Source organism: Melitaea cinxia, chromosome 26 (assembly GCF_905220565.1).
Source record: "Melitaea cinxia chromosome 26, ilMelCinx1.1, whole genome shotgun sequence".
NCBI classification, from domain to species: Eukaryota; Metazoa; Arthropoda; class Insecta; order Lepidoptera; family Nymphalidae; genus Melitaea; species Melitaea cinxia.
Window position 1 is genome coordinate 10,775,712 of NC_059419.1, and position 23,840 is coordinate 10,799,551.

General features: G+C 40.3%; 1 protein-coding gene across 1 annotated transcript in view; it reads left to right on the forward strand.

The window, feature by feature from the left end:
• The window catches only part of LOC123666538 (vinculin), a 77,527-nt gene extending 60,775 nt beyond the window's left edge, over positions 1–16,752 (forward strand). Inside the window, exons 19-25 of the mRNA XM_045600648.1 lie at positions 4,868–5,057; positions 8,389–8,616; positions 9,404–9,533; positions 13,012–13,124; positions 14,149–14,239; positions 15,875–15,939; positions 16,390–16,752. Coding sequence (XP_045456604.1) covers positions 4,868–5,057; positions 8,389–8,616; positions 9,404–9,533; positions 13,012–13,124; positions 14,149–14,239; positions 15,875–15,939; positions 16,390–16,497 — 925 coding nt within the window. The 3' untranslated portion in view covers positions 16,498–16,752. The remainder of the gene's footprint in view (positions 1–4,867; positions 5,058–8,388; positions 8,617–9,403; positions 9,534–13,011; positions 13,125–14,148; positions 14,240–15,874; positions 15,940–16,389) is intronic.
• The last annotated feature ends 7,088 nt before the right edge of the window (positions 16,753–23,840 follow it).

Genomic DNA, 23,840 nt, shown 5'->3' on the forward strand with positions numbered 1-23,840 from the left:
CTCTCTAAAATCATTTCCATTTCATTTATCGTTAAGTGTTTCTCAATATTTCTTTTATTCTTTACCTTTAAAAATCTTCTGCAATATGACAATACTCTCTTCATTTTAGATATACTAGAAAATCTCTCCCATATCGGTGTTTCTTCTTCAAGTAAATGTATGTTAAAAATTTTCTTTTCTAGATCAGTTCCAGGAATTTTAACCTTTAACCGTTCGATATATCTGTGATTTAGCCACTGCGGCCCATTCCACCACAGCTTGGTATCTTTTAGTTCACTAGCCTTAACACCTCTTGTAGCAATGTCTGCAGGATTTTCCTCTGACTTAATGTGGTTCCATCTACTATTATCTAAAACTCTTAATATATCAGCCACTCTATTTCCAACAAATGTGCGCCAACGATGAGGTTGCGACTGAAGCCATGACAAAACCACCATCGAATCTGTGTAAGCATAAATTTGTTCAATGGGAATGTTAAGCAAACCAGATATTTCCTCTACGAGCTCAGATAACAATGCCGCTGCACACAGCTCAAGTTTTGGTATAGTGAGTTGTTTTAAAGGAGCTACTCTTGTACGAGATGCAATCAATGTGATTTGGACATTATCTTCTTCGTCAACGACTCTCAGGTAAGTGACTGCAGCGTAAGACGTCACTGAAGCATCTGCAAAGCCATGGATTTGAATTTCCTTAGTGCCAGTGCTTGTGTGGAACCATCGTGGTATTTCTATAGTCTTCAATTCAGGTAAGTCATCTCTGTAATTCTTCCATTCTTCCACTAATTCAACAGGTAGTTCATCATCCCACCCAAGGTTGCTAAGCCAGAGTTTTTGAATTAGAATTTTTGCTACGATTACTAAAGGAGATAGCCAACCAAAGGGGTCGAAGAGACGAGCAACGTCAGAAAGAATGGATCTTTTTGTTATAGGATACGTTAAATCAGGTAAGTTTACTGTTACTTTAAATTTATCATCCTTTCTATCCCATGTCAGACCTAGAATCTTAATAATTTTATCTAGTTTAATTTCAAATGTATCTTTTATATTTTTATCCCCTTGTATAAACTGTAACAGCTCTTCAGAATTACTAGACCATTTTTGCATTTTAAAACCTCCCCTTTTTAGTACTGTTTTAATATCCTTACATAGCTTCTTAGCCTTTTCTATATTATCACTTCCTGACATGTAATCATCAACATAAAATGACCCTTTTATTTCAGGTACAGTATCTGGATATTCTTCTGCTTCGTCATCAGCTACTTGGTTTAAGGTTCTCACTGCGAGGTAAGGAGCTGCTGCCGTGCCGAAGGTAACAGTTGTTAAATCATAACTTTCCAGACTTTCATCCGGATTATCCCGCCATAGTATTCGTTGTAATTTAGTGTGTTTATCCGTCAGTTTAATCATTCGATACATTTTCTCGATATCACTTATCACGCAAACTTTGTGTGTTCGCCACTTTGTAATTAAACTTCTCAGGTCCGGTTGCAGTACAGGTCCCACCATCATGTTATCATTCAAAGAAAAACCTCCAGCCCCTTTCGCCGAAGCATCAAATACCACACGAACCTTTGTTGTGTCTTTCTCTTCCCGTATTACAGCATGATGAGCGAGATAAATGGCGTTTATATCATCTGTTGTTTCAGATTTTTTCATGTGTCCTAATTCCTTGTATTCGTGTATTACTTTCTTATATTCTTCTTTCAACTTAGGGTGTCTCTGAAACTTCCTTTCTAATTGTTTAAATCTATGTACCGCTTGATCTTTAGTGTTACCACACAGCTTTACCGTGTCCTCGATGCTTTGCTTCAGAGGTAAGTATACAATGTAATTTCCAGTATCATCTCTCTTTGTCGTATTCTTGTAATTCTCTTCACATCGTTCCTCTTCCTTTGTTAAAATCTTTCTTTTTTTATATAAATCTGTTTCTACTTCCCAAAATCTCTTTAAAAGATTATTATCTTCCTCAACTTGTCTTAATATATGCAAACTCTTTACATGTTGTGTATTTGAATCACCCAATCGGCCTGATAAAATCCAACCCAACCGTGTACATTGTGCAACTACTTCACCTGGTCCCTTTATCAAACCTACATCTATTATTTTACCAAATACATCAGCACCCAGTAAAATGTCTATCCTACCAGATGAGGCAAAAGTTGGATCGGCTAGTTTAATATTACTAAGTTGAGACCAATTATGATAACTAAGATTTACATTTTTAGGAGGAAGCATACTAGTTAATGATTTTAAAATAAAAGCATTTACCTTTAATGAAAATTGTTCACATCTAGAAATTATTTGTAACTGTGTTGTATGATTAATACTTATTGAGTTGTCACCTACTCCAGAAACAACGCCGCTGATTCTGAATTTTTTCAAACCCAGTAACTCCACCACTCTCGCAGTGACGAACGATGCCTCTGAGCCCTGATCAATGAGCGCCCGGAAGACGTGTGTTTGACCTTCACTTGTGCTGACATCCACCAGTGCCGTTGCCAATAATACCATTTGATCAGGTTGTTTCTCTCCTAAAATGTGTGTCACAGTTACCCTCGTATCTTTAGGTTGTGCTTGATCCTTTTGTTTTGTTCTCTCTGAGTCTCGACCTTCTTCAGATGTTTGTTTTTTGTCTCTGTGCAATAAGGAGTGATGCTTTTTCCCACATACTCTGCATGAAGTCTTGCGTCTACAGTTGAACACAAGATGATTAGGAGCTAAGCAATTGAAGCATAAATTTTTATTTTGAATAAAATTATATCTTTCTTCTACTGATTGACTTGTAAAATCCTTACAGTTAAAAATATAATGTTCTCCTTTACAATAACTACAGGAAGGCTGTTCATTTATTTTACTATGCGAAAATTGTAATGTGTTATGATTATTTTGATTAGATATTGAGTTAATATGAAAATTTTTGTGCTCTTGAGTCTTTTCTCGAGTATTATAAATTATTGTTGGATTAAGTAATTCTAATGTTCGAAATTTTGATTCAAGAAAGCGCTTCAAATCATTCCAAGTAGGTAGGTCATCCTTATTCTCCTTATAAACACTCTCCTCCCAATCTTTAAGTGACTCGACATCTAATTTTTGTCCAATGAGATATATTAGTATAGGATCCCAGTTATCAGTGCAAACTTTCATATTATTAAGGCTATTTATACACTCTGTTGTAGTGTCGAGCAATGATTTTATTTGCTGAGCCGATTGATTAGTTAACTTCTTTTGACTGAATAATCTTTTCATTATTGAATTTAAAATAGCTCTTGCATTACCAAAACGCTTTGATAATAATTCCCAGGCTGGTGTATAATTGTCATCCGTAATAGATATATGCCTTAATAATCTCTCTGCTTCTCCCGATACACTCGTTTTTAAATAATGTAGCTTTTGGACATTGCTTATGTTAGTATTGTGAACAAGTGCCATGAATAAATCTTGAAACGTAGGCCAATCTTCATATCTTCCGGAAAATGTAGGTAATTGTATTCTCGGTAGCTTAGCGAACGACGCTTGGCCGTTTAGTAACGACGTTGACATATTATTTACTTCGGTCGTTCTTTTCGATTCTAAACATAAAAGCTGATCCGTCAAATCACCTTGTAAACAGAGAAACATTTCCTCACATGTATAATATTGTTCATTAAGGAAATATGGCAAAACTCCGCGATGCTCTTGTGGTGTACACTTCAAAAGTTCATTGTGTGTTTGTCTAAACATACTCCAATAATCCTCAATTGTTTTCAATCTTCCTTTAATATAACCTTCTGTTAACCGTTGTTTAGGGCATTTTTTAATATTAATTTGCGCCTTTTGTATCATGTTGGCTATGTCTTCTAATGTAGCCAAATATTGAGATTGTTGTGAAGTAGGTGGAGCCATTTTGAAATTTATTAACTTTAAAGTTATTTACAAACCGCAAACGTAACAAAGATTCACTATTGATTTACGTATAATTTAATAAAAGTTAATTGTTTAGTTTTCTTGCAACAACGTATGAGATGTATATTTTTAAAACAAAAATAATGTTCAACTGTTCTTTTAAATCACACACTTACAACTTCCATTTTAAGTTTTAAGCACTAAACACTAATTATAGTTCAATCATAATAATTAAATCGTCTATAATCAACTTAAAAGGTTGTATTTTTTCCGTAAATTGAACTAATAATCTTGATTATCGTCCACCACAATTTTTTTAGCACTTATTCACCAATATATTGTTATTGAGTTAAACGTATGCAATAACTTCACTAATTTACCGGAAACAAGTTTTTATACGTAGCCTATTGTATTCAACGCTCGAGTCACTTCACCGCTTCACCGGTCCATCCGGCTCGATTATCGACCATATGTTTGATGCATTATGGTTCAATTTTGTACGATGAAGCGGGTGAATATTGATAACACGTGTTGTCTTCACAATAGTTTATTCGAGACTAAATACAAGTTTTTATACACCTTATTCTATGCATTATAAAAGTATCGAACAGGCTCTTTAATTCTTCCGTTCGTCCCATTTCCGAAAGCTCTTAAAAATAAATAAAAGAATAATTTCTTTTTGAAAAATTCTTAACTTTTTTGGGTTGAATAAAAAATTTGAAAAAAGTCTCAAAAATGTTTTTAAAGGGTAGAAAAGAAAGTAAAATTTTGGGTTGGGTTCAAAAGTGGTCGATTTGACATGTAATACCCCATGTATACCATTTCCTCTGCCCAAAACCCAGCCCTGCGGGCAACAACCTGCCTGCCCAGCGTGGTGACTATGGGCAAAACACATGAGTTTGCGCAATTTTTGGCGCGAACTTGTGAAGGCCTATGTCCAGCAGTGGACAGCGATAGGCTAATGTGTGCTTGTGTGTCCTTATCAGACTGGCGAACCGAGTGCTGCTGGTGGGCGGGGCCGAGCGCGACAACACCGAGGACAAGGAGTTCGCGGCGGCGCTGAGCGCGGCGCAGCAGCGCCTGCAGGCGGCCATCGCGCCCGCCGTGCGCGCCGCCAAGCGCGTGGCGCTGGCGGACCGCGCCGCGCCGCCCGCCTGGAGGGCGGCCAACGGGGAGGTGAGGGGGGCTGGCCACAGGGGGGGGCGGCCATCGCGCCCGCCGTGCGCGCCGCCAAGCGCGTGGCGCTGGCGGACCGCGCCGCGCCGCCCGCCTGGAGGGCGGCCAACGGGGAGGTGAGGGGGGCTGGCCACAGGGGGGGGCGGCCATCGCGCCCGCCGTGCGCGCCGCCAAGCGCGTGGCGCTGGCGGACCGCGCCGCGCCGCCCGCCTGGAGGGCGGCCAACGGGGAGGTGAGGGGGGGTGACAGGGGGGGCGGCCATCGCGCCCGCCGTGCGCGCCGCCAAGCGCGTGGCGCTGGCGGACCGCGCCGCGCCGCCCGCCTGGAGGGCGGCCAACGGGGAGGTGAGGGGGGGGTGACAGGGGGGGCGGCCATCGCGCCCGCCGTGCGCGCCGCCAAGCGCGTGGCGCTGGCGGACCGCGCCGCGCCGCCCGCCTGGAGGGCGGCCAACGGGGAGGTGAGGGGGGCTGGCCACAGGGGGGGGCGGCCATCGCGCCCGCCGTGCGCGCCGCCAAGCGCGTGGCGCTGGCGGACCGCGCCGCGCCGCCCGCCTGGAGGGCGGCCAACGGGGAGGTGAGGGGGGCTGGCCACAGGGGGGGGCGGCCATCGCGCCCGCCGTGCGCGCCGCCAAGCGCGTGGCGCTGGCGGACCGCGCCGCGCCGCCCGCCTGGAGGGCGGCCAACGGGGAGGTGAGGGGGGCTGGCCACAGGGGGGGGCGGCCATCGCGCCCGCCGTGCGCGCCGCCAAGCGCGTGGCGCTGGCGGACCGCGCCGCGCCGCCCGCCTGGAGGGCGGCCAACGGGGAGGTGAGGGGGGGTGACAGGGGGGGCGGCCATCGCGCCCGCCGTGCGCGCCGCCAAGCGCGTGGCGCTGGCGGACCGCGCCGCGCCGCCCGCCTGGAGGGCGGCCAACGGGGAGGTGAGGGGGGGTGACAGGGGGGGCGGCCATCGCGCCCGCCGTGCGCGCCGCCAAGCGCGTGGCGCTGGCGGACCGCGCCGCGCCGCCCGCCTGGAGGGCGGCCAACGGGGAGGTGAGGGGGGCTGGCCACAGGGGGGGGCGGCCATCGCGCCCGCCGTGCGCGCCGCCAAGCGCGTGGCGCTGGCGGACCGCGCCGCGCCGCCCGCCTGGAGGGCGGCCAACGGGGAGGTGAGGGGGGGTGACAGGGGGGGCGGCCATCGCGCCCGCCGTGCGCGCCGCCAAGCGCGTGGCGCTGGCGGACCGCGCCGCGCCGCCCGCCTGGAGGGCGGCCAACGGGGAGGTGAGGGGGGGTGACAGGGGGGGCGGCCATCGCGCCCGCCGTGCGCGCCGCCAAGCGCGTGGCGCTGGCGGACCGCGCCGCGCCGCCCGCCTGGAGGGCGGCCAACGGGGAGGTGAGGGGGGCTGGCCACAGGGGGGGGCGGCCATCGCGCCCGCCGTGCGCGCCGCCAAGCGCGTGGCGCTGGCGGACCGCGCCGCGCCGCCCGCCTGGAGGGCGGCCAACGGGGAGGTGAGGGGGGCTGGCCACAGGGGGGGGCGGCCATCGCGCCCGCCGTGCGCGCCGCCAAGCGCGTGGCGCTGGCGGACCGCGCCGCGCCGCCCGCCTGGAGGGCGGCCAACGGGGAGGTGAGGGGGGGTGACAGGGGGGGCGGCCATCGCGCCCGCCGTGCGCGCCGCCAAGCGCGTGGCGCTGGCGGACCGCGCCGCGCCGCCCGCCTGGAGGGCGGCCAACGGGGAGGTGAGGGGGGCTGGCCACAGGGGGGGGCGGCCATCGCGCCCGCCGTGCGCGCCGCCAAGCGCGTGGCGCTGGCGGACCGCGCCGCGCCGCCCGCCTGGAGGGCGGCCAACGGGGAGGTGAGGGGGGGTGACAGGGGGGGCGGCCATCGCGCCCGCCGTGCGCGCCGCCAAGCGCGTGGCGCTGGCGGACCGCGCCGCGCCGCCCGCCTGGAGGGCGGCCAACGGGGAGGTGAGGGGGGGTGACAGGGGGGGCGGCCATCGCGCCCGCCGTGCGCGCCGCCAAGCGCGTGGCGCTGGCGGACCGCGCCGCGCCGCCCGCCTGGAGGGCGGCCAACGGGGAGGTGAGGGGGGCTGGCCACAGGGGGGGGCGGCCATCGCGCCCGCCGTGCGCGCCGCCAAGCGCGTGGCGCTGGCGGACCGCGCCGCGCCGCCCGCCTGGAGGGCGGCCAACGGGGAGGTGAGGGGGGCTGGCCACAGGGGGGGGCGGCCATCGCGCCCGCCGTGCGCGCCGCCAAGCGCGTGGCGCTGGTGGACCGCGCCGCGCCGCCCGCCTGGAGGGCGGCCAACGGGGAGGTGAGGGGGGGGTGACAGGGGGGGCGGCCATCGCGCCCGCCGTGCGCGCCGCCAAGCGCGTGGCGCTGGCGGACCGCGCCGCGCCGCCCGCCTGGAGGGCGGCCAACGGGGAGGTGAGGGGGGCGGGCCACAGGGGGGGGCGGCCATCGCGCCCGCCGGGCGCGCCGCCAGGCGCGTGGCGCTGGCGGACCGCGCCGCGCCGCCCGCCTGGAGGGCGGCCAACGGGGAGGTGAGGGGGGCTGGCCACAGGGGGGGGCGGCCATCGCGCCCGCCGTGCGCGCCGCCAAGCGCGTGGCGCTGGTGGACCGCGCCGCGCCGCCCGCCTGGAGGGCGGCCAACGGGGAGGTGAGGGGGGGGTGACAGGGGGGGCGGCCATCGCGCCCGCCGTGCGCGCCGCCAAGCGCGTGGCGCTGGCGGACCGCGCCGCGCCGCCCGCCTGGAGGGCGGCCAACGGGGAGGTGAGGGGGGGTGACAGGGGGGGCGGCCATCGCGCCCGCCGTGCGCGCCGCCAAGCGCGTGGCGCTGGCGGACCGCGCCGCGCCGCCCGCCTGGAGGGCGGCCAACGGGGAGGTGAGGGGGGGTGACAGGGGGGGCGGCCATCGCGCCCGCCGTGCGCGCCGCCAAGCGCGTGGCGCTGGCGGACCGCGCCGCGCCGCCCGCCTGGAGGGCGGCCAACGGGGAGGTGAGGGGGGCTGGCCACAGGGGGGGGCGGCCATCGCGCCCGCCGTGCGCGCCGCCAAGCGCGTGGCGCTGGCGGACCGCGCCGCGCCGCCCGCCTGGAGGGCGGCCAACGGGGAGGTGAGGGGCTGGTGGCAGGGGGGCGGCCCACGCCGAGGGGAGTGCGGCCCACTGCGAGGGGAGTGCGGCCCACAGGGAGATGAAGTGAAAACCTATAATTAAAGTCACACTATGACTTTACTGTTATTGTTTAAATATGGTGTATACTATGTTGGTGGTCTATAAATAAATACATTAGACACGTGTCACACATATATTAATCATAAATCTATCATTATTTACAAGTGTACTTACAACCCTATCCACAGATAATAAAAGCAGCAAGTGGAGTGGAAGAGGCCCTGTCCCGTCAAAGCGCTCCACCACCGCCCGCCCTACCGGAATCCTTCTCATCACTGCGCGTGTCTTCAACGGGAGCTCCCCCTCGCCCCCCTCCACCAACAATGGGAGCGCCCCCGCGCCCCCCACCACCTGATACGGATGATGAGGGAGAGGATATCTTCAAACGCCAGCCTCACCCCAGTCAACCCATTTTGGTAAGTGACGTAAATTTATCATAAATCTATCAAACAGATTCAGCTGTAACATCCCACTGCTGGCCATAGGCATCTTTCTCCATGTTGGGAAAGGATTGAAGCTTAATCCACCACGCGGCTCCACTACGGATTGGCGGATATCCCTACTATGAGTAAAGATCACTATGAGGTGTATAATATGATAACAACCAGGACCGACAGCTTAACGTGCTCTAATAGGCAATCTTAATCGGTTAAAGTAAATTCTTATACTGATTCTCAGTGTCTTTCTTGAAATATCAAGATTATTTCTACAAGATTTAACTAGTGCTATCATATAATTTCTTATAATCGTTCAAATATTTATAAAAGATACATTGTTGTATTTTAACAGGAATAACAACCTTGAGATAAAATATAATTGGTAAATTAGTTTGGATTTTAAGTAGAAATTTCCACATACAAAAATCGAAGAGTTTTTCGAGTTAACTCTTTAAAAATCGACTATCATATAAGGCCGCCGGTTTGAAAAAAAAAACCAGGAGTAAAATCTATTGAACGAATGACCTCGTTACGCTTCTCGTTACGCCATCTATCGCGTCAGTTTTGAAGCCGTAACGACGTTTTATAATAATGCCATCTCGTCGTAACGTAACATCGATAGATGGCGTTATTTGATTCGTTTATTTACTATTTGATATGGTATTAATCTTTTTCTTAAACTAGTAAGTCTTTTTTGTGCCTAAAAGTCGCAAAGCTGTTAAACTTTCAAACGTATAATAAAATGTCATAAACCGTCCACCAACAGGTGGCAGCCCACAACCTCCACAAGGCGGTGCGCGAGTGGTCCTCGAAGGACAACGAGATCATCGCCGCCGCTAAACGTATGGCGATCCTCATGGCGAGGCTGTCAGACCTCGTACGGTCTGACTCTAAAGGTAAATTCCACTTTAATTATATCGACGCGTTGGCGCTGCGGTCACAGCCCTGTATGTTGCGATATCTTTAACGGGTTCGATCTCTGCACATGACAAACATTTCTACTAGGCGTTTGTGCTCGTACGTTGTGTGTGTGTTTCCGGACCCCCGACACAGGAGCAAAACTTTTATTTTTTTTTCTTCTTAATTACTTCTTGCACTGCTTGTCTCGCTATATGAAACACTCATGACTATGTATGTGTTGACTGGAAGAAATCTCTTTCAGAGATAAGTCCACCTTTGCCATTAACCTTATTATTATGTAATGTTTCTAAACATATTTTTGATGTCAGTAAAAGGTATATAAGTAAATCTTTTAGTTTTTGTAATAGATTATGTAAATTATTAAAAGAAATGATTATAATATTAATACATTCTATAAAAGTCCATAATATTATATCATTTGTATAATTACATATATCGTGTGTTATTTTTTTTTTAAATATAAGTTTTAACATTCGTAGGCTCTGAAGTGCCCTTGCCTTTTTTATTTACATTTTGATTTTCAAAGCGTTGAGGCGTATTAATTTCACCATTGCATGCTTCAAATTACAAACTAAAGCTTATTTTCTCCAATTCGACTGACCGTGAGAGATATATATACCTATATATACATATATATTTATGTAGGTTAATAATTAAGAATTATTTTAAGATTAAGAATTTTTTTTTTTTTCTACATGCTCTATGCATTACTATTTTATAATACATACGTGTGTTATTCAAGTGGCTATACTCATTGTCGTTGTCTGGGGGATTGACGCTGCATGCCGTAATACAAGTTTTCCTATAACGCCCGCAGAGGCCTCCTAAATATAATTACTGTGAAATATGCTTTGTAACTACATTTAAGTACAAATGTCAATCTTTACATTTGGAAAAAATAAATTATTATTATTATTATTATCTAGCTTACTGCGATAGGTACTTTGATCTACTTACGGTCATTTTTTAACCGACTTCAAAAAAGGAGGAGGTCACTTAATTTAACCGCTTGTATATATATGTATGTTTGATGCTAACTTCGTCGTTTATGAACGGATTTTGATAATTCTTTTTTTGTTGGAAAGGAGATATCCCAAGTATGTTACCATGATAAGGAAACCAGGATCTGATGATGGGATCCCAGAGAAATCGAGGGAAACCCTCGAAGATCATAGTGACGACTAGTGCGTTTGTTAATTTTTTTTTCGTCTACTTACGTTGTATTACTTATCGATGTAATTGAAGTAGTTTTGTTTCGTTTGGAAGCAAATTTATTAACAATTATCAATACTCTATCTCTGAATTTGCTTACTAAAGCTAGACTTTAGACGTTAGCTCCATTACAAACTGCGTCAAAACTTATGTACATACTATACACCCCATAGAGCTAAAATATATACAAAACTATATTTTTGTTACATGCTTTTGCTATATATTTGCCTTTGTGTCTATGAATGAATGAAAAACATCTGTCTGTTGAGACAAATTGACGGTAACAGATTTACAAAGATTGTTGAATCACTCTTACCTAAAAATCGGTAAAGTGGAGAAACTAGTGAACGGATAATAATATCCATGTCATCTATGAAGGCGGTTGTGTCTGTGTGTAATTTTAAATATCCAGATTTAAAATTAAAACAAAAAACAAATTGTATATATTTTGTGTTATTTTAAATATTTGACGACCGCTCTGGTATAATGGATACAAATATTTATTTCCGGTCTGGTTGCTAGTCCTTGTGGGTCTCCCCACCGTGCCTCGGAGAGCACGTCAAGCCGACAGTCCCAGTTGTTATCATGTGTACCTGATAGCGATCTTACTCATAGTAGGGAATAAATATATCCGCCAACCTGTATTGGAGCAGCGTGGTGTATTAAGCTACATGGGGAAAGAGGCCTATGCCCAGCAGTGGGATATTGGACTATATTTCTCGTCACAAGTACACACACATACAAACGCTTGTCACGGCTTGAAATATGTATATTAAAGGCTATATATAAATAGGCTTTGTAAATTATGCTATCACTGTTGTCTGTTTATCGCTTCTCGGATAGAGGTCGCTATGAATCTCAGCGGTGAGTTTGTATATAATGTAAATTTAGTGTACATAGTGGATTGTTCATGAAATACGTTCGCTAATAGTGGGGGGGAGGTCACAGCTAAGTAGTACTTTCAAGCAGTGTTGTGGTCCTGTTGGTGAATAAGGTGACCGGAGCTCCTGGGCGGGAATCGAGGGTAGGTCGGCAACACAGCCATGCTTCTGGTGTTGCAGCCGTCTTTAAGCTACGGTAATCGCTTACCATCAGGTGAGCCGTGCGCTTCTTTGCCGACCTAGTGACATAATAAAGGAAAGGCTGCTTGGTGTGCCTTATCATATACAAGATTTATTTTATGTACCTTAAGAGTAAAATTTAAAAAAAAATCAAATCACTAATCTTTATGCTGTTTTAATCACGAAATCATTAATGGGGCCAAGCTTTTGTGATGAAATATTGTTCAGGAACTGTGTCTTAGCGTGACAAAACGGTAAAATTAAACGTGACGTATTTTATGGACGGTCCCTAAGCGTAAATGTATATTTTTTGTTTATTTACAGTATGTAAAAATATTGTATTTAGATGTGTGAGCTTATTAAGTTTGATATTTGTAATTTAGTTGAAGCAATAAGCTTATTTTAAGTTCTGATGTATTATTAGTTTAAATTCTTGATTTTGGCACCGGACTTAATGTACTTTTTTCATTGATTTAATGTATTTTTACGCATAATTTAAAAAAAAAAATTTGCATTCTGCACTCCTTCTCTATATAAACTGTATGTGTGCGATATTTCATAATTCTCCATCCGCGCAATTTTCGTAAAAAGGGGTACAAAGTTTTTGCTTCACGTATTAATATATAGATTATGTATTATTTATAAATCTTTCGTTATGTTGGAGTTGACTTAAGAAATGATATCAGCGCATGATTTGAAAAAAATAAGAGTGAAATAGTGTATTTAACACTGACATGTGACGCTGCGTCTACTAGCGTCTTCGGTGCGACAAAGCCAGCCCTGCGGTCACCAACCCGCCTGCCCAGCGTGGTGACTATGGGCAAAACACATGAGTTCACGCCGTTTTTGACGCGAACTTTATTAGCTGTTTATTACTGCATCGATACAACTAACAAGCGTCGGTATATGATTCGATTCGATTTTAGACTTTGATTTTATTTATAATCTAATTAATTTAATAGGAAATTTTAATTCTTAAGTATTATTCTACCGGATTGTAAGGACTAAGTCCAGTTGCGTGTAGCTTGACACACAAGTTTTTTCTTATACAAAACACATTTGGCATATGTTTGCATGTACACATTCAATACAATGCATGCATGTATATTGATTGCAGGTATCAATAAGAGTACATTTTTTTTGCATAATTATATATATATGTTATATATACTATGTTCAGGTAGTAAACGTGAGCTGATAGCAACAGCTAAGGCGATCGCTGAAGCCTCAGAGGAAGTCACTCGTCTGGCCAAGAAATTGGCTCTCGAATGCACGGATAAGAGGATTCGTACCGTGAGTTACCTTTATAAGAAAATAAACATCAATATTTTCACTTTTGGGGCTCACCTGATGGTAAGCGATTACCGTAGCCTATAGCCGTCTGCAACACCAGAAGCATCGCAAGCGCGTTGCCGACCCAATCCCCAATCCCCCAGGAGCTCTGGTCACCTTACTCACCAACAGGAACACGACACTGCTTGAAAGCAGTATTATTTAGCTGTGGTCTTCTGTAAGGTGGTACCACCCCAGTCGGGATGCTCCAGATTTCGAGCAAGATTTCCTGCTGTACCTTCAGTTGAACACTTGTTTACGCCATAATTAGTGATAAGACTTTACTGATTTCGTTCATCGTTTTTTCAAGTTTTCTAATGCCTCGTAGAAGGTTCTCGCGAATTGAAAATTTGACAAAATTGCGCATGCACTAACATATCCAAACTGAATTACGAAATGTATACACAAGCATAACTTCCGTACCGCTGCTCCGGTTGGGACAATTCTTTTTTTGTGTTTTTTATTATCAGGACAAATCTTGTATAAAAAAATCGATTTGCACAATAGGTATGGCGTTAACTAATTCACCTGATCAGATAGATTTAAATATTTCTATTAGAAGATTTGTATGAAAACTAATCCACATATTTATGAAAAAAAAAAATTACAATACAAAGCAATCGTTCAGAAATATTGCACATACGATCATTTCAATAAGTTTATTATAAAATACCAATATATATAAAGATAGCTAGATATAAGTATAGTATTATAAGGAAATAATAAAAAAAAAAAACAGAAATTGTACCATACATTAGAATAAGAACCGGTCGGTGGACTCACGTCTCTTTTGGAGACATTAAAAACATAGTCTAACTTGAACAGCGATGTTGCTGGGTAACGCCTACCTTGAAATAAAAAAATAAATAAAAAAGAAATTGCATGTTTATATATGTATATAAAGAAAAAAATTCCCAGTACTCATATAATCTTGTATAAATTTTATATAGCCAATATTCAATGTCACAAATTATACTTTTAACAGAATCTGCTCCAAGTGTGCGAGAGGATCCCGACGATCGGAACTCAGCTCAAGATACTGTCAACCGTCAAAGCCACTATGTTAGGAGCTCAGGGTAAGCACATACATTTATATGTTTAACATTTGTTTTTCTATGGGATATACCATAAAACACCATATATTGTTTAATGTTCTCTTTTATATAGGACAGTATTCATTTCTTACTGATATGCTGCAGACAGTTATCTAACAAAAACAGTATTCGGAAGATAAAATTTTATAGTATTATTATTACTAAGTTAATTTTATTGTATGTCTTTCTGTTTCACTATGAACCCCCACTTCTCCCTCTTTCTTTCACTCTTTCTTTTATGTCCCCTCTCGTTCTTAATTTCTATTTCTAAAGTATCGTTTTCTGTCATAATAAATTATGTTTAACGACAATTTAAAGTTAACGAAACTTATATCTTACCCACTAGATGATCTGGCGAACTTTTCAAATATCAAAATAAAATATAGCCTATCTTTCAAGTTGGATCAAACTGCACACGGAGTGCAGATTTGATTAAAATCGATTAACTAATTTAGGAGTCCATCGCGAACAAACCACGTGACGCGTAATTTATATATATTAAGATTATCACATTGAATTATATTTATATCTCTCAGATATTTCTTCTGACCTGTAATAATTTTGAACTGTATTAGTTGATTTAAAACAGCCTTAAAATGCCTTTTTCTTCTATAGATTTGTATCATATATTGTATTTCTTTATTTAATCGTAGTTTTTAATTTTGATTACTTTAAAATATTAAATAAATTTTATTCTCCTAACGCCTTCATATCGCTTTACGCTTAACCAGTCGGCATGCCGGACTACAAAGGTAAGGCTTTGCATATAAAAAATATAAATAAAACTCCCACAAGTTGCTAATTTGAAACAAAAAGTGCCGTTAACAGAATATGTAATGGACTGTGTATGTATTTAAATTGTGCAATAAATTAATTTACAAATTTTATTATTGAAAGAATTATATCGTAAAATCGTTATTATGTACATTTTTTATTTTAAATAGCTACTAAGTTATTATGCATATTATATACAATGTACAAATATATCATAGTAAGTAATTATAATAAATAAATATCATATAACATACACACACGGTCGCCTGTTCCTACGGTAAGCAACTTAATGCTTGTGTTACAGGTAACAGCCGACTGTTATATGTATATGTATTCTGCTTATATGTATTCTGTCAATATAAAATAAACAATAATGTAAGAAGTAAACTATAAAATAATTTGAATTTATATCGGAAGTTTCTGCTTATAAATAAATAATTTGTTTAATTCGTTTGTTTAATAAATATATTTGTTTGAAATTAACAGAACTCAAATTAATTTTTGCCATTCACCTACATAACCTTAGCTTTACCTGGTGTCCTGAAACACAGGCTTCGAGCCTAGCTTAGGCACCAGTCTCCCACAATATTAGTGCTCATGTTATTATGTACCTATCTAATGTCCTGTTAGCAATATTGTGGTGAGAAAATAAATAAATCTTATTATTATTATTATAACCACCACTCATAACGATTTTTTTCTATAATTATAATTTTCTCTTTCATTCCTATCAAAATTTATATATATAGTTAGAAGATATACATATACTATGCTAGAATAAAATATCATTAACCAATTTATTTATTAACAATACCGTTGTGTAAATGTTCTTATAACTTGCAGGTAGCGAAGAGGATCAAGAAGCAACCGAGATGTTGGTTGGAAACGCGCAAAACTTGATGCAAAGTGTAAGCACATTGATTAAATCAGCAGTTGATTGCTATCATTGAATTTAATTAATTATAGTAATTTTTAACTGTCGATGTATATTGTTTCCATGCTCTATCTTTGAATTTACTTACTAAAGATATAATTTTGACGTAAACTCTATACAAATTGTGTCAAAATCAATCGGGAAGGAGGGTTCGGGGGGGGGGGGGGGGTCATCATGCCCAGTCACTACTCAAAAGGGGCATCCAATGGTCCGCAAAACAAAACATTGCTGGACATATTAAATTTTTTTTCGAATGGAGGGTGGCTTAAAAGGTATTGTGCCCCGGGCACGAGTTAAGCTCGCTACGTCATTGTATAGGGTACGCATAATGCTTAACAAAAAAAAAAAAAAATAGGCGATTTAGTATCTGTGGGTGTTCATAAAAAATAAAGTGATTAATAGGCTATAATTATAATTGAAACAGGTAAAGGAGACGGTGAAGGCCGCAGAGGGCGCCTCTATCAAGATTCGTACAGAGCAGGGCGCTTACAGACTTCGTTGGGTGAGGCGCTCGCCCTGGTACCAGATATAAACGGACAGACAGATTATATTTTCATCGTCACTATGAACTTTGGATTCTACGGGGAATTACCGCGATTGATAACATGGAGCTTGTTGAAAAAAATTAACTAATATAATTGATGGTGGTAAGTTCCGTAGGATCCAAAGTATAGACAGGCGTATGTCGTAAACATGACCCCTTATATAAATATATAAGAGCAATCTTTTATTGATATTAATTCTTTATCTTTCAATATCGAAATAGTAAGCAAAAACACTCTTAATATATGTATGTTTTTTCATATACTTTAAAGTAATACGTTTGAAGTAAAAATTCCTTAACTCACGCTTTACTTTGGGAGTAAGCTGGAGAATGTGTGACGAGAGCGTTACGAAAAATGTGGAGATCTAATTCAGATGGAACTAAAGAAGTCAAAATCAAAATTAAAATCAAAATCAAAAATAGCTTTATTCAAATAGGCTCCAAGAGCACTTTCGAATCCTCATTTTACAAATTAAAACTTTAAAAATCAATTATTATAAGTATTTGTAGAAGTAAAGCTACCACCGATTCGGAATGTAGATTCTGCAGAGAAGAATCGGCGAGAAACTCCGCAGTTACTCTTTTGAAAATAATATATAAACTGTGTTTTAGTACAAAATTAGAGACATGTTGTATGAAATACAGCGTCACTAAGTCCACACATCTTTATCAACTAACTAGTTTTACTTCAGTCGTGTGGTCTAATGCACACTCATTTGTCGGAGATTAGTCCTTAAAATAGATTTTCATATAAGGACCCCAGTATGAAAAAAACATGAGAAGTAAAATCTAGTGAACGAATGACCTCGTTACGTTTGTTATAACGCCATCTATCGCGTAAAGTCTAAACGCGTAACGATGTTTTCTAATAACGCCATCTCATTGTAACGTATCATCAATAGATGGCTTTATTTGATTTGTTTATTTACTATTTGATATAGTATTAATCTTTTTCTTAGACTAGTAAGCCTTTTTTGTGCCTATTTAGACAGTCGCTCTGAAGAAGTAAATTCCAGTCGTGCGTCGGTGTTGACAAACGCACTTCTTTTTTAAAATACCGTCCACCATATTTGATTTGAGATTATTGTACTTCTAATCATCATAATTTAGCTTATTACATTTCAAAAGTTATGAAATCTTCGAAATTTTATTTGGATACATATTGTCGACATGTTTATTTTGAGTACAATCATACAACATAATTTCATAATTCACAGCTTAAATACATCTGAAAAATTTATATATGGTGTCTAAATTATTATTTTTAAATTACAAAATAAATTTGCATTTAAAGCAGATAATAGGGTGAAGATGATGACCTTTTTAGTGCACAATATCACCTGTGGGATAAACTTATCATCATCCAAGTGATCAAGGTCAATGGTTCTTAACACATTGGACAAATTAGCGTTTGTCAAAATTAACTCTTAAAAACTAAAAAGAGAAAATAATGTTATTTCGATTGTGTATTTCTGAGCTTATTTTCTAAGACAGATGATACAATTATTAAAAGTAAGAAGTATTCAATGAATTTTTAATTAAAATTCAGAAGATAACTTCCAAATTAATCTGGAATTTAAAACGTTTTTCAACAAAATTTACCAGACGCTTCCACTTAAAATCGGAACGGAAGTCTTTCCAAACTACGTGAAATATTTTTTTATTATCTGTATTTAAAAAAAAAATGTGTATAAGAAATTAGTATACTTTCAAATATAATTGTGGGTGGAATTCTGGAAGAGTAGACTTGACTTATTCTGAAAATTATATCTTATTATTATATCCAGAATTATAAAACATTTTTAAAAGAAACATCACATAGTAATATAAATATAATATACATAATTACGAGAATTTAATTAATTTTAATATGCTAAATATATACTAATATTTTCATAATAATGCTTTAGTCTGAAAACGTGTGCCTGTTCTGAATTCTAGAACTTTACCCGATAATGATTATTTTGTAAATGATTAACACGGTTCAACATTTTAACACTTATAGTGGATGAATCCGTTTTGATATGAGGGTGTGATCATAGAAATAAAGTGCCATTAGTTAGTGCTTTATAGATTAGACTAAGACCTAAATATATATGTATTAAATAATATATATTTATATATGACACTAGTACACAGGCTTGTAATATGTCAAGTCCTTATACAAGGTGTTATTAAAGTGACGTACTTCCATTTAACTGCGATATCGAATTATGATTGATATTATAATCTAAATATGTAACTTACTTGCCTTAAAGCTTTAATTATAATAATAAAGTTAATTGATATATCGTCGTATCAATAACAGAGTCACCTCCGTTTTACTGTGAACTCGGTTTTTATAGCCAATTATCCCGTGTCTTCCCAACATTTTTTTTATTCAAATTTATCGATCTGAAAGTTACGTAGTAATGAGCTGTACTTACTGCAGCTTTAATTTTTTAACCGACTTAAGAAAAAGGAGGAGTTTACTCAATTTGACCGTATATATATTTATGTATGTTAGGGGATAACTTCCGTCGTTTATGAACCGATTTTGATCATTCTTTTTTTTTTGTTGGAATAGAGATACGCAAAGTGTGGTACCATGATAAGGAAACCAGGATCTGATAATGGAATTCCAAAGAAATCGAGGGAAACCGTCGAAAATCGTAGAGACGACTAGTTTGCCTTGGCCCTAAACGGAAGGACGTTAGTTTAATAATACGTGGTATATGTAATACTTTTTTTATATTTTTTTTTTGTTTGTAAATTTGTTTCAAGCTTTCTCTCTCTATTCGAAACCAATTCGTTTTGCTGCGAATAGTTTTCGAATTTACGAACAAAACTTACTGTTATGAATGTAGGAATCGAGTTTGAATCTGTATCCATAAAATGTCAAAAATTACCGCCATTATTTGTAATATTAAAATGTATTATTTACCTATATTAATGTGAGATTTATAATCTGTTCAAGAAAAGTGTGTCGACGCTGTCACTAGCTAGCCCTTTGACGAAATTAAATTATAATAAAATAAAACGCCTGTTTTAATGACAATATGTGCAACTATAATTAGCAAAAGAAAATCGCTCAAATATGTACAGTGCTAAAAGACTCAGTTCACATTTTGTAAAGATATAGAAAACTCAAGTACTATTTCAATATGTGGTACATCACTAATTATACAACTGATTATTATTTCAACAGGTCAATTTGAACGCGTCGTTCTAAATTATTATGATTTTATTTGTCAAGACCTCGTTAAGTGACAGCAACAGACTAAAAATACAATTTATCAAAAATTAATTAAGATCTGAAATTATTTGAGATCTATTGAGTTTTAGCTTTTTTCTATATATATAAAATATTGTCATATATATTTTTTTTTTATACATGCATAATATATAGTATAAAAGTGTATTTTTGTACGGATGAATGGTAAATGAATAAAATTAAGGTAATTTGAATGTTGTGATGTAGTTGAAATATATAGATTTTTAAAATTTAAAATTGTCGTCTCTTTTTTTTTTTTTTGTTAATTTACCGATGTTTATATCGAATAAAGCTTATTATTGACATTATTAAAATATCCTTTTTTATTTATTTTTTGCCTTTATAATTTTAGTGTATGGAATTTGATTTATTTGTAATAAAATTGTTTTTTTTCTTTATTGGTTTTTTTTCTTTAATTAGTAAAATAAGTGGTATAAAATAACTGTAGATCTAATCTTTCTTTATCAAAATCGGTGCGATCATTTTCGTACAAACAATCTGATCCTTCTCTATATGATATTAACTACACTTCTAGAAAGTGTCATCATTAGCCTATACAGTCCACTGCTGGACATAGGCCTCCACAAGTTTACGCCAAAAATAAGGTGAACTCATGTGTGTTGCCCATAGTCACCACGCTGGGCAGGCGGGTTGGTGACCGCAGTACTGGCTTTGTCGCAAGTGTATCAAGATCTAGAAAGTGTATCAAGATAAAATCTACAGTAAGTTTTGCGTTAGACCTAGATTAAAATTATGAAAGAGATTCCGATTTCTAAAATAAACATACCGACAAAAGTCCCAAAAATAATCATCTTGCCTTCTATTGCTTTCAGAGGCTTTTTTTTGTAAATGTTTCTTACGTACAGCCATCAGCTGAGTTACAATTGTAATCATTGTAATCGTTTCCTGTATAGATATTCTTGCTTATTATTATCTATACAAATAACTAAAATTGGAGTGTCTGTTTGTAATATTAAAATAACCGCTTTTACTAAATGTATATGGATGTATACACGGTACATATATCAAAATAATTTTTTTTATCATTTTTGTCTGTTTGTTTGTTCCGGCTAATCTCTGAAACGACTAGACCGATTTTGACGGTACTTTCACTGGCAGATAGCTGAGGTAATAAGGAGTAACTCAGCCTACTTTTATTTAAGAACTTTATTTATTTTTTAACTATGCGAACTGAAAAAAAAAATGTGAAATTCCGCGCGGACGAAGTCGTGGGCACAGCTAGTACACACTCTATATGTATTATATAAACGGACATCTTCAATGATAATTTCTAATACTAGTACTAGTTACATAATATCGATATTTTCCCTACACGGAAAAGAAGGCCTATGCCCAGCTGTGGGATATTTCAGGCTGACTCGTGATACCCAATATATCTACATACTAGCTGACCCGGCGAACTTCGTATCGCCTAACACAAACTTTATCGTATAGTATTAAAGTTCAAATTGACTTTTAAGTATTTTCACAAATCTTTTGTATGGGAGTATAGAAAAGTGTTGTTTTTAGACTTTTTCAGGACATTTAAATTTTTTTTTTTTAGAATTTTTCTCTCCGTAAGAACCATCCTCGTACTTCAAGGAATATTTTAAAAAAAGAATTAGCGAAATCGGTCCAATCGTTCTCGAGTTTTGCGCTTAGCAACACATTCAGCGACTCATTTTTATATTATAGATTTTACTAAAACATATTATATTTAGAAATAATCTTTTATTGCTTTTTATTGTTAGTTTGAGAAATAATTCTATATTTTTTCTTCGTTATGTGTAAAAGCATTGTGTAGGTGAGTGAGAATGTGTGATATAGCGTTACATATGATTGAATAGAATAACATGCAATAGAAGTATGCTTAGGTACAATTTACTATGTAATTATTATAATAAATATATATTCTTATAGAAATATTGTCTTATTTCTGCGACCCTTTCCTTGATGCCAGTAATTTTAATATGATTTATTTTACTAACTTATTATACGTGATTAAAAGGGCTTATTATTAAACGGTTTTATTTAGCTCACCCCGTTTGTTTTATTTTTTATTTATTATTTATTCTTGGGTCAAATTTAGTAATTCAAATTTCACCCTCTTCCTGTCAACCGATTAATCTGAAATTTTGTATACACTTTGGATTTTGGTGACAATACAATTATGTTTATTCATTATCATTATAAATTCAAGATGGCCGCCGCTACAAAATGGCGGATAATTTATGTTTTATTAATCCCATCAATATGGGTATCAAATGAAAGGGCTCAACAAGCAGAATACAATATACTATAAAAAATTGAAATCCAAGATGGCGGCCGCTACAAAATGGCGGATAACGTAGGTTTTATCAATCCCATCAATATGGGTATCAAATGAAAGGGCTCAACAAGCAGAATACAATATACTATAAAAAATTGAAATACAAGATGGCGGCCGCTACAAAATGGCGGATAACGTAGGTTTTATCGATCCCATCAATATGGGTATCAAATGAAAGTGCTCAACCAGTATAATCAATGTACTATATAAAATTAAAATCCAAGATGGCGGCCTCTACAAAATGGCGGAAAACTTAGGTTTTATCAATCCCATCAACATGGGTATCAAATGAAAGGTCTCAACAAGTAGAATACAATTTACTATGCAAAATTGAAATCTAAGCTGGCCGCCGCTACCAAATGTCTGATAACAATTTTTTATCAATCCCACCAATATGGGTATCAAATAAAAGGGCTTGACAAGAAGAATACAGTGCACTATACAACCTCAATATTTAAGATGGGCCTTGCAATAATGAAGCACTAAATGAATTAAACAGAATGCGAAATAAAAACTAAAAACTAGAAAATAAAAATAGGTAAAAAAACTTTTTAAGTTAAACGGTTTTATGTTAAACATACATTGCAATGTTTAAGATAAATGTACTAAAAACCAAAAAATAATAAAATAGATACAGTCGTGGGAATTATAAACATATGCATAGACTAGACTAAAATAAAACCGTGGGGCACGTCAATTGTCTACAAATTATCGACTTAATGTGCGATAGAAGAATCGTTTAATTCGTCGTTAAAATAGGCAGTTGGCCCGCAGACGGTGAGGAAATTACTTACTATTTTCTTGCTCATGGAAATTCCAATAGTTATACACTCCATGTAAATAAAAGAGATGTTTCAACTAGTTTATCGTTGGACATTCACACTGCTGGCTGGCGAGGAATCGTTTCACTGCTCGTAGTTTGTCTTTAATCGACAAAATATATGATAAAAGTACTACTCGCTCACCACTATGAAACCCTAAAACTCGTTTATAATCGAGCTTGCTAGCTTGTTTCCACATTCTAGCCCTACTTATCACACGTCCATCTTTGTCGGTTGAACAACTGCCTAATTATAGTGTAACATTACAAAACAAACATTTTAATCAACGATTGTAGACAATTGACGTGCCCCACGGTTTTATTTTAGTCTAGTCTATGCATATGTTTATAATTCCCACGACTGTATCTATTTTATTATTTTTTGGTTTTTAGTACATTTATCTTAAACATTGCAATGTATGTTTAACATAAAACCGTTTAACTTAAAAAGTTTTTTTACCTATTTTTATTTTATTACATAGCATTGGAGTCACTGATGAACACTAAGTAAATAAGGACCGCCTTGTTGTTTTTAAGAGCAATAACTTATTTAAGCTGTTATCAGCTTTTTTTCCCTTATTTGAATTTAAACTTTGTTTTATTATGATGTTGCTGTCATCTTTGAGTAGAAATTATTTGCATTTATGTTTCTGTTAACTAGTTTTGGGGAAGACGCTGTGGCCTGTAAGACAGCTTTTTTTAAGCTAGCACGGGCCACAGGGCTTCTCAACAATGTCAACTATAAATACCTACTTTGAACAAAATTAAAACTATTTTTATTAAAATTGTCTATATAACAATCTCAATGACTGTAACCTTTCTTCAATCAGCAGTGTTGCAAAATATTTTTAATATAAAGTTTCGCTGATCCAGCGTTGTGTAATAAAATTGTATCACTAGGTAATTAACAAAATGCTAGCCTCAGCTGA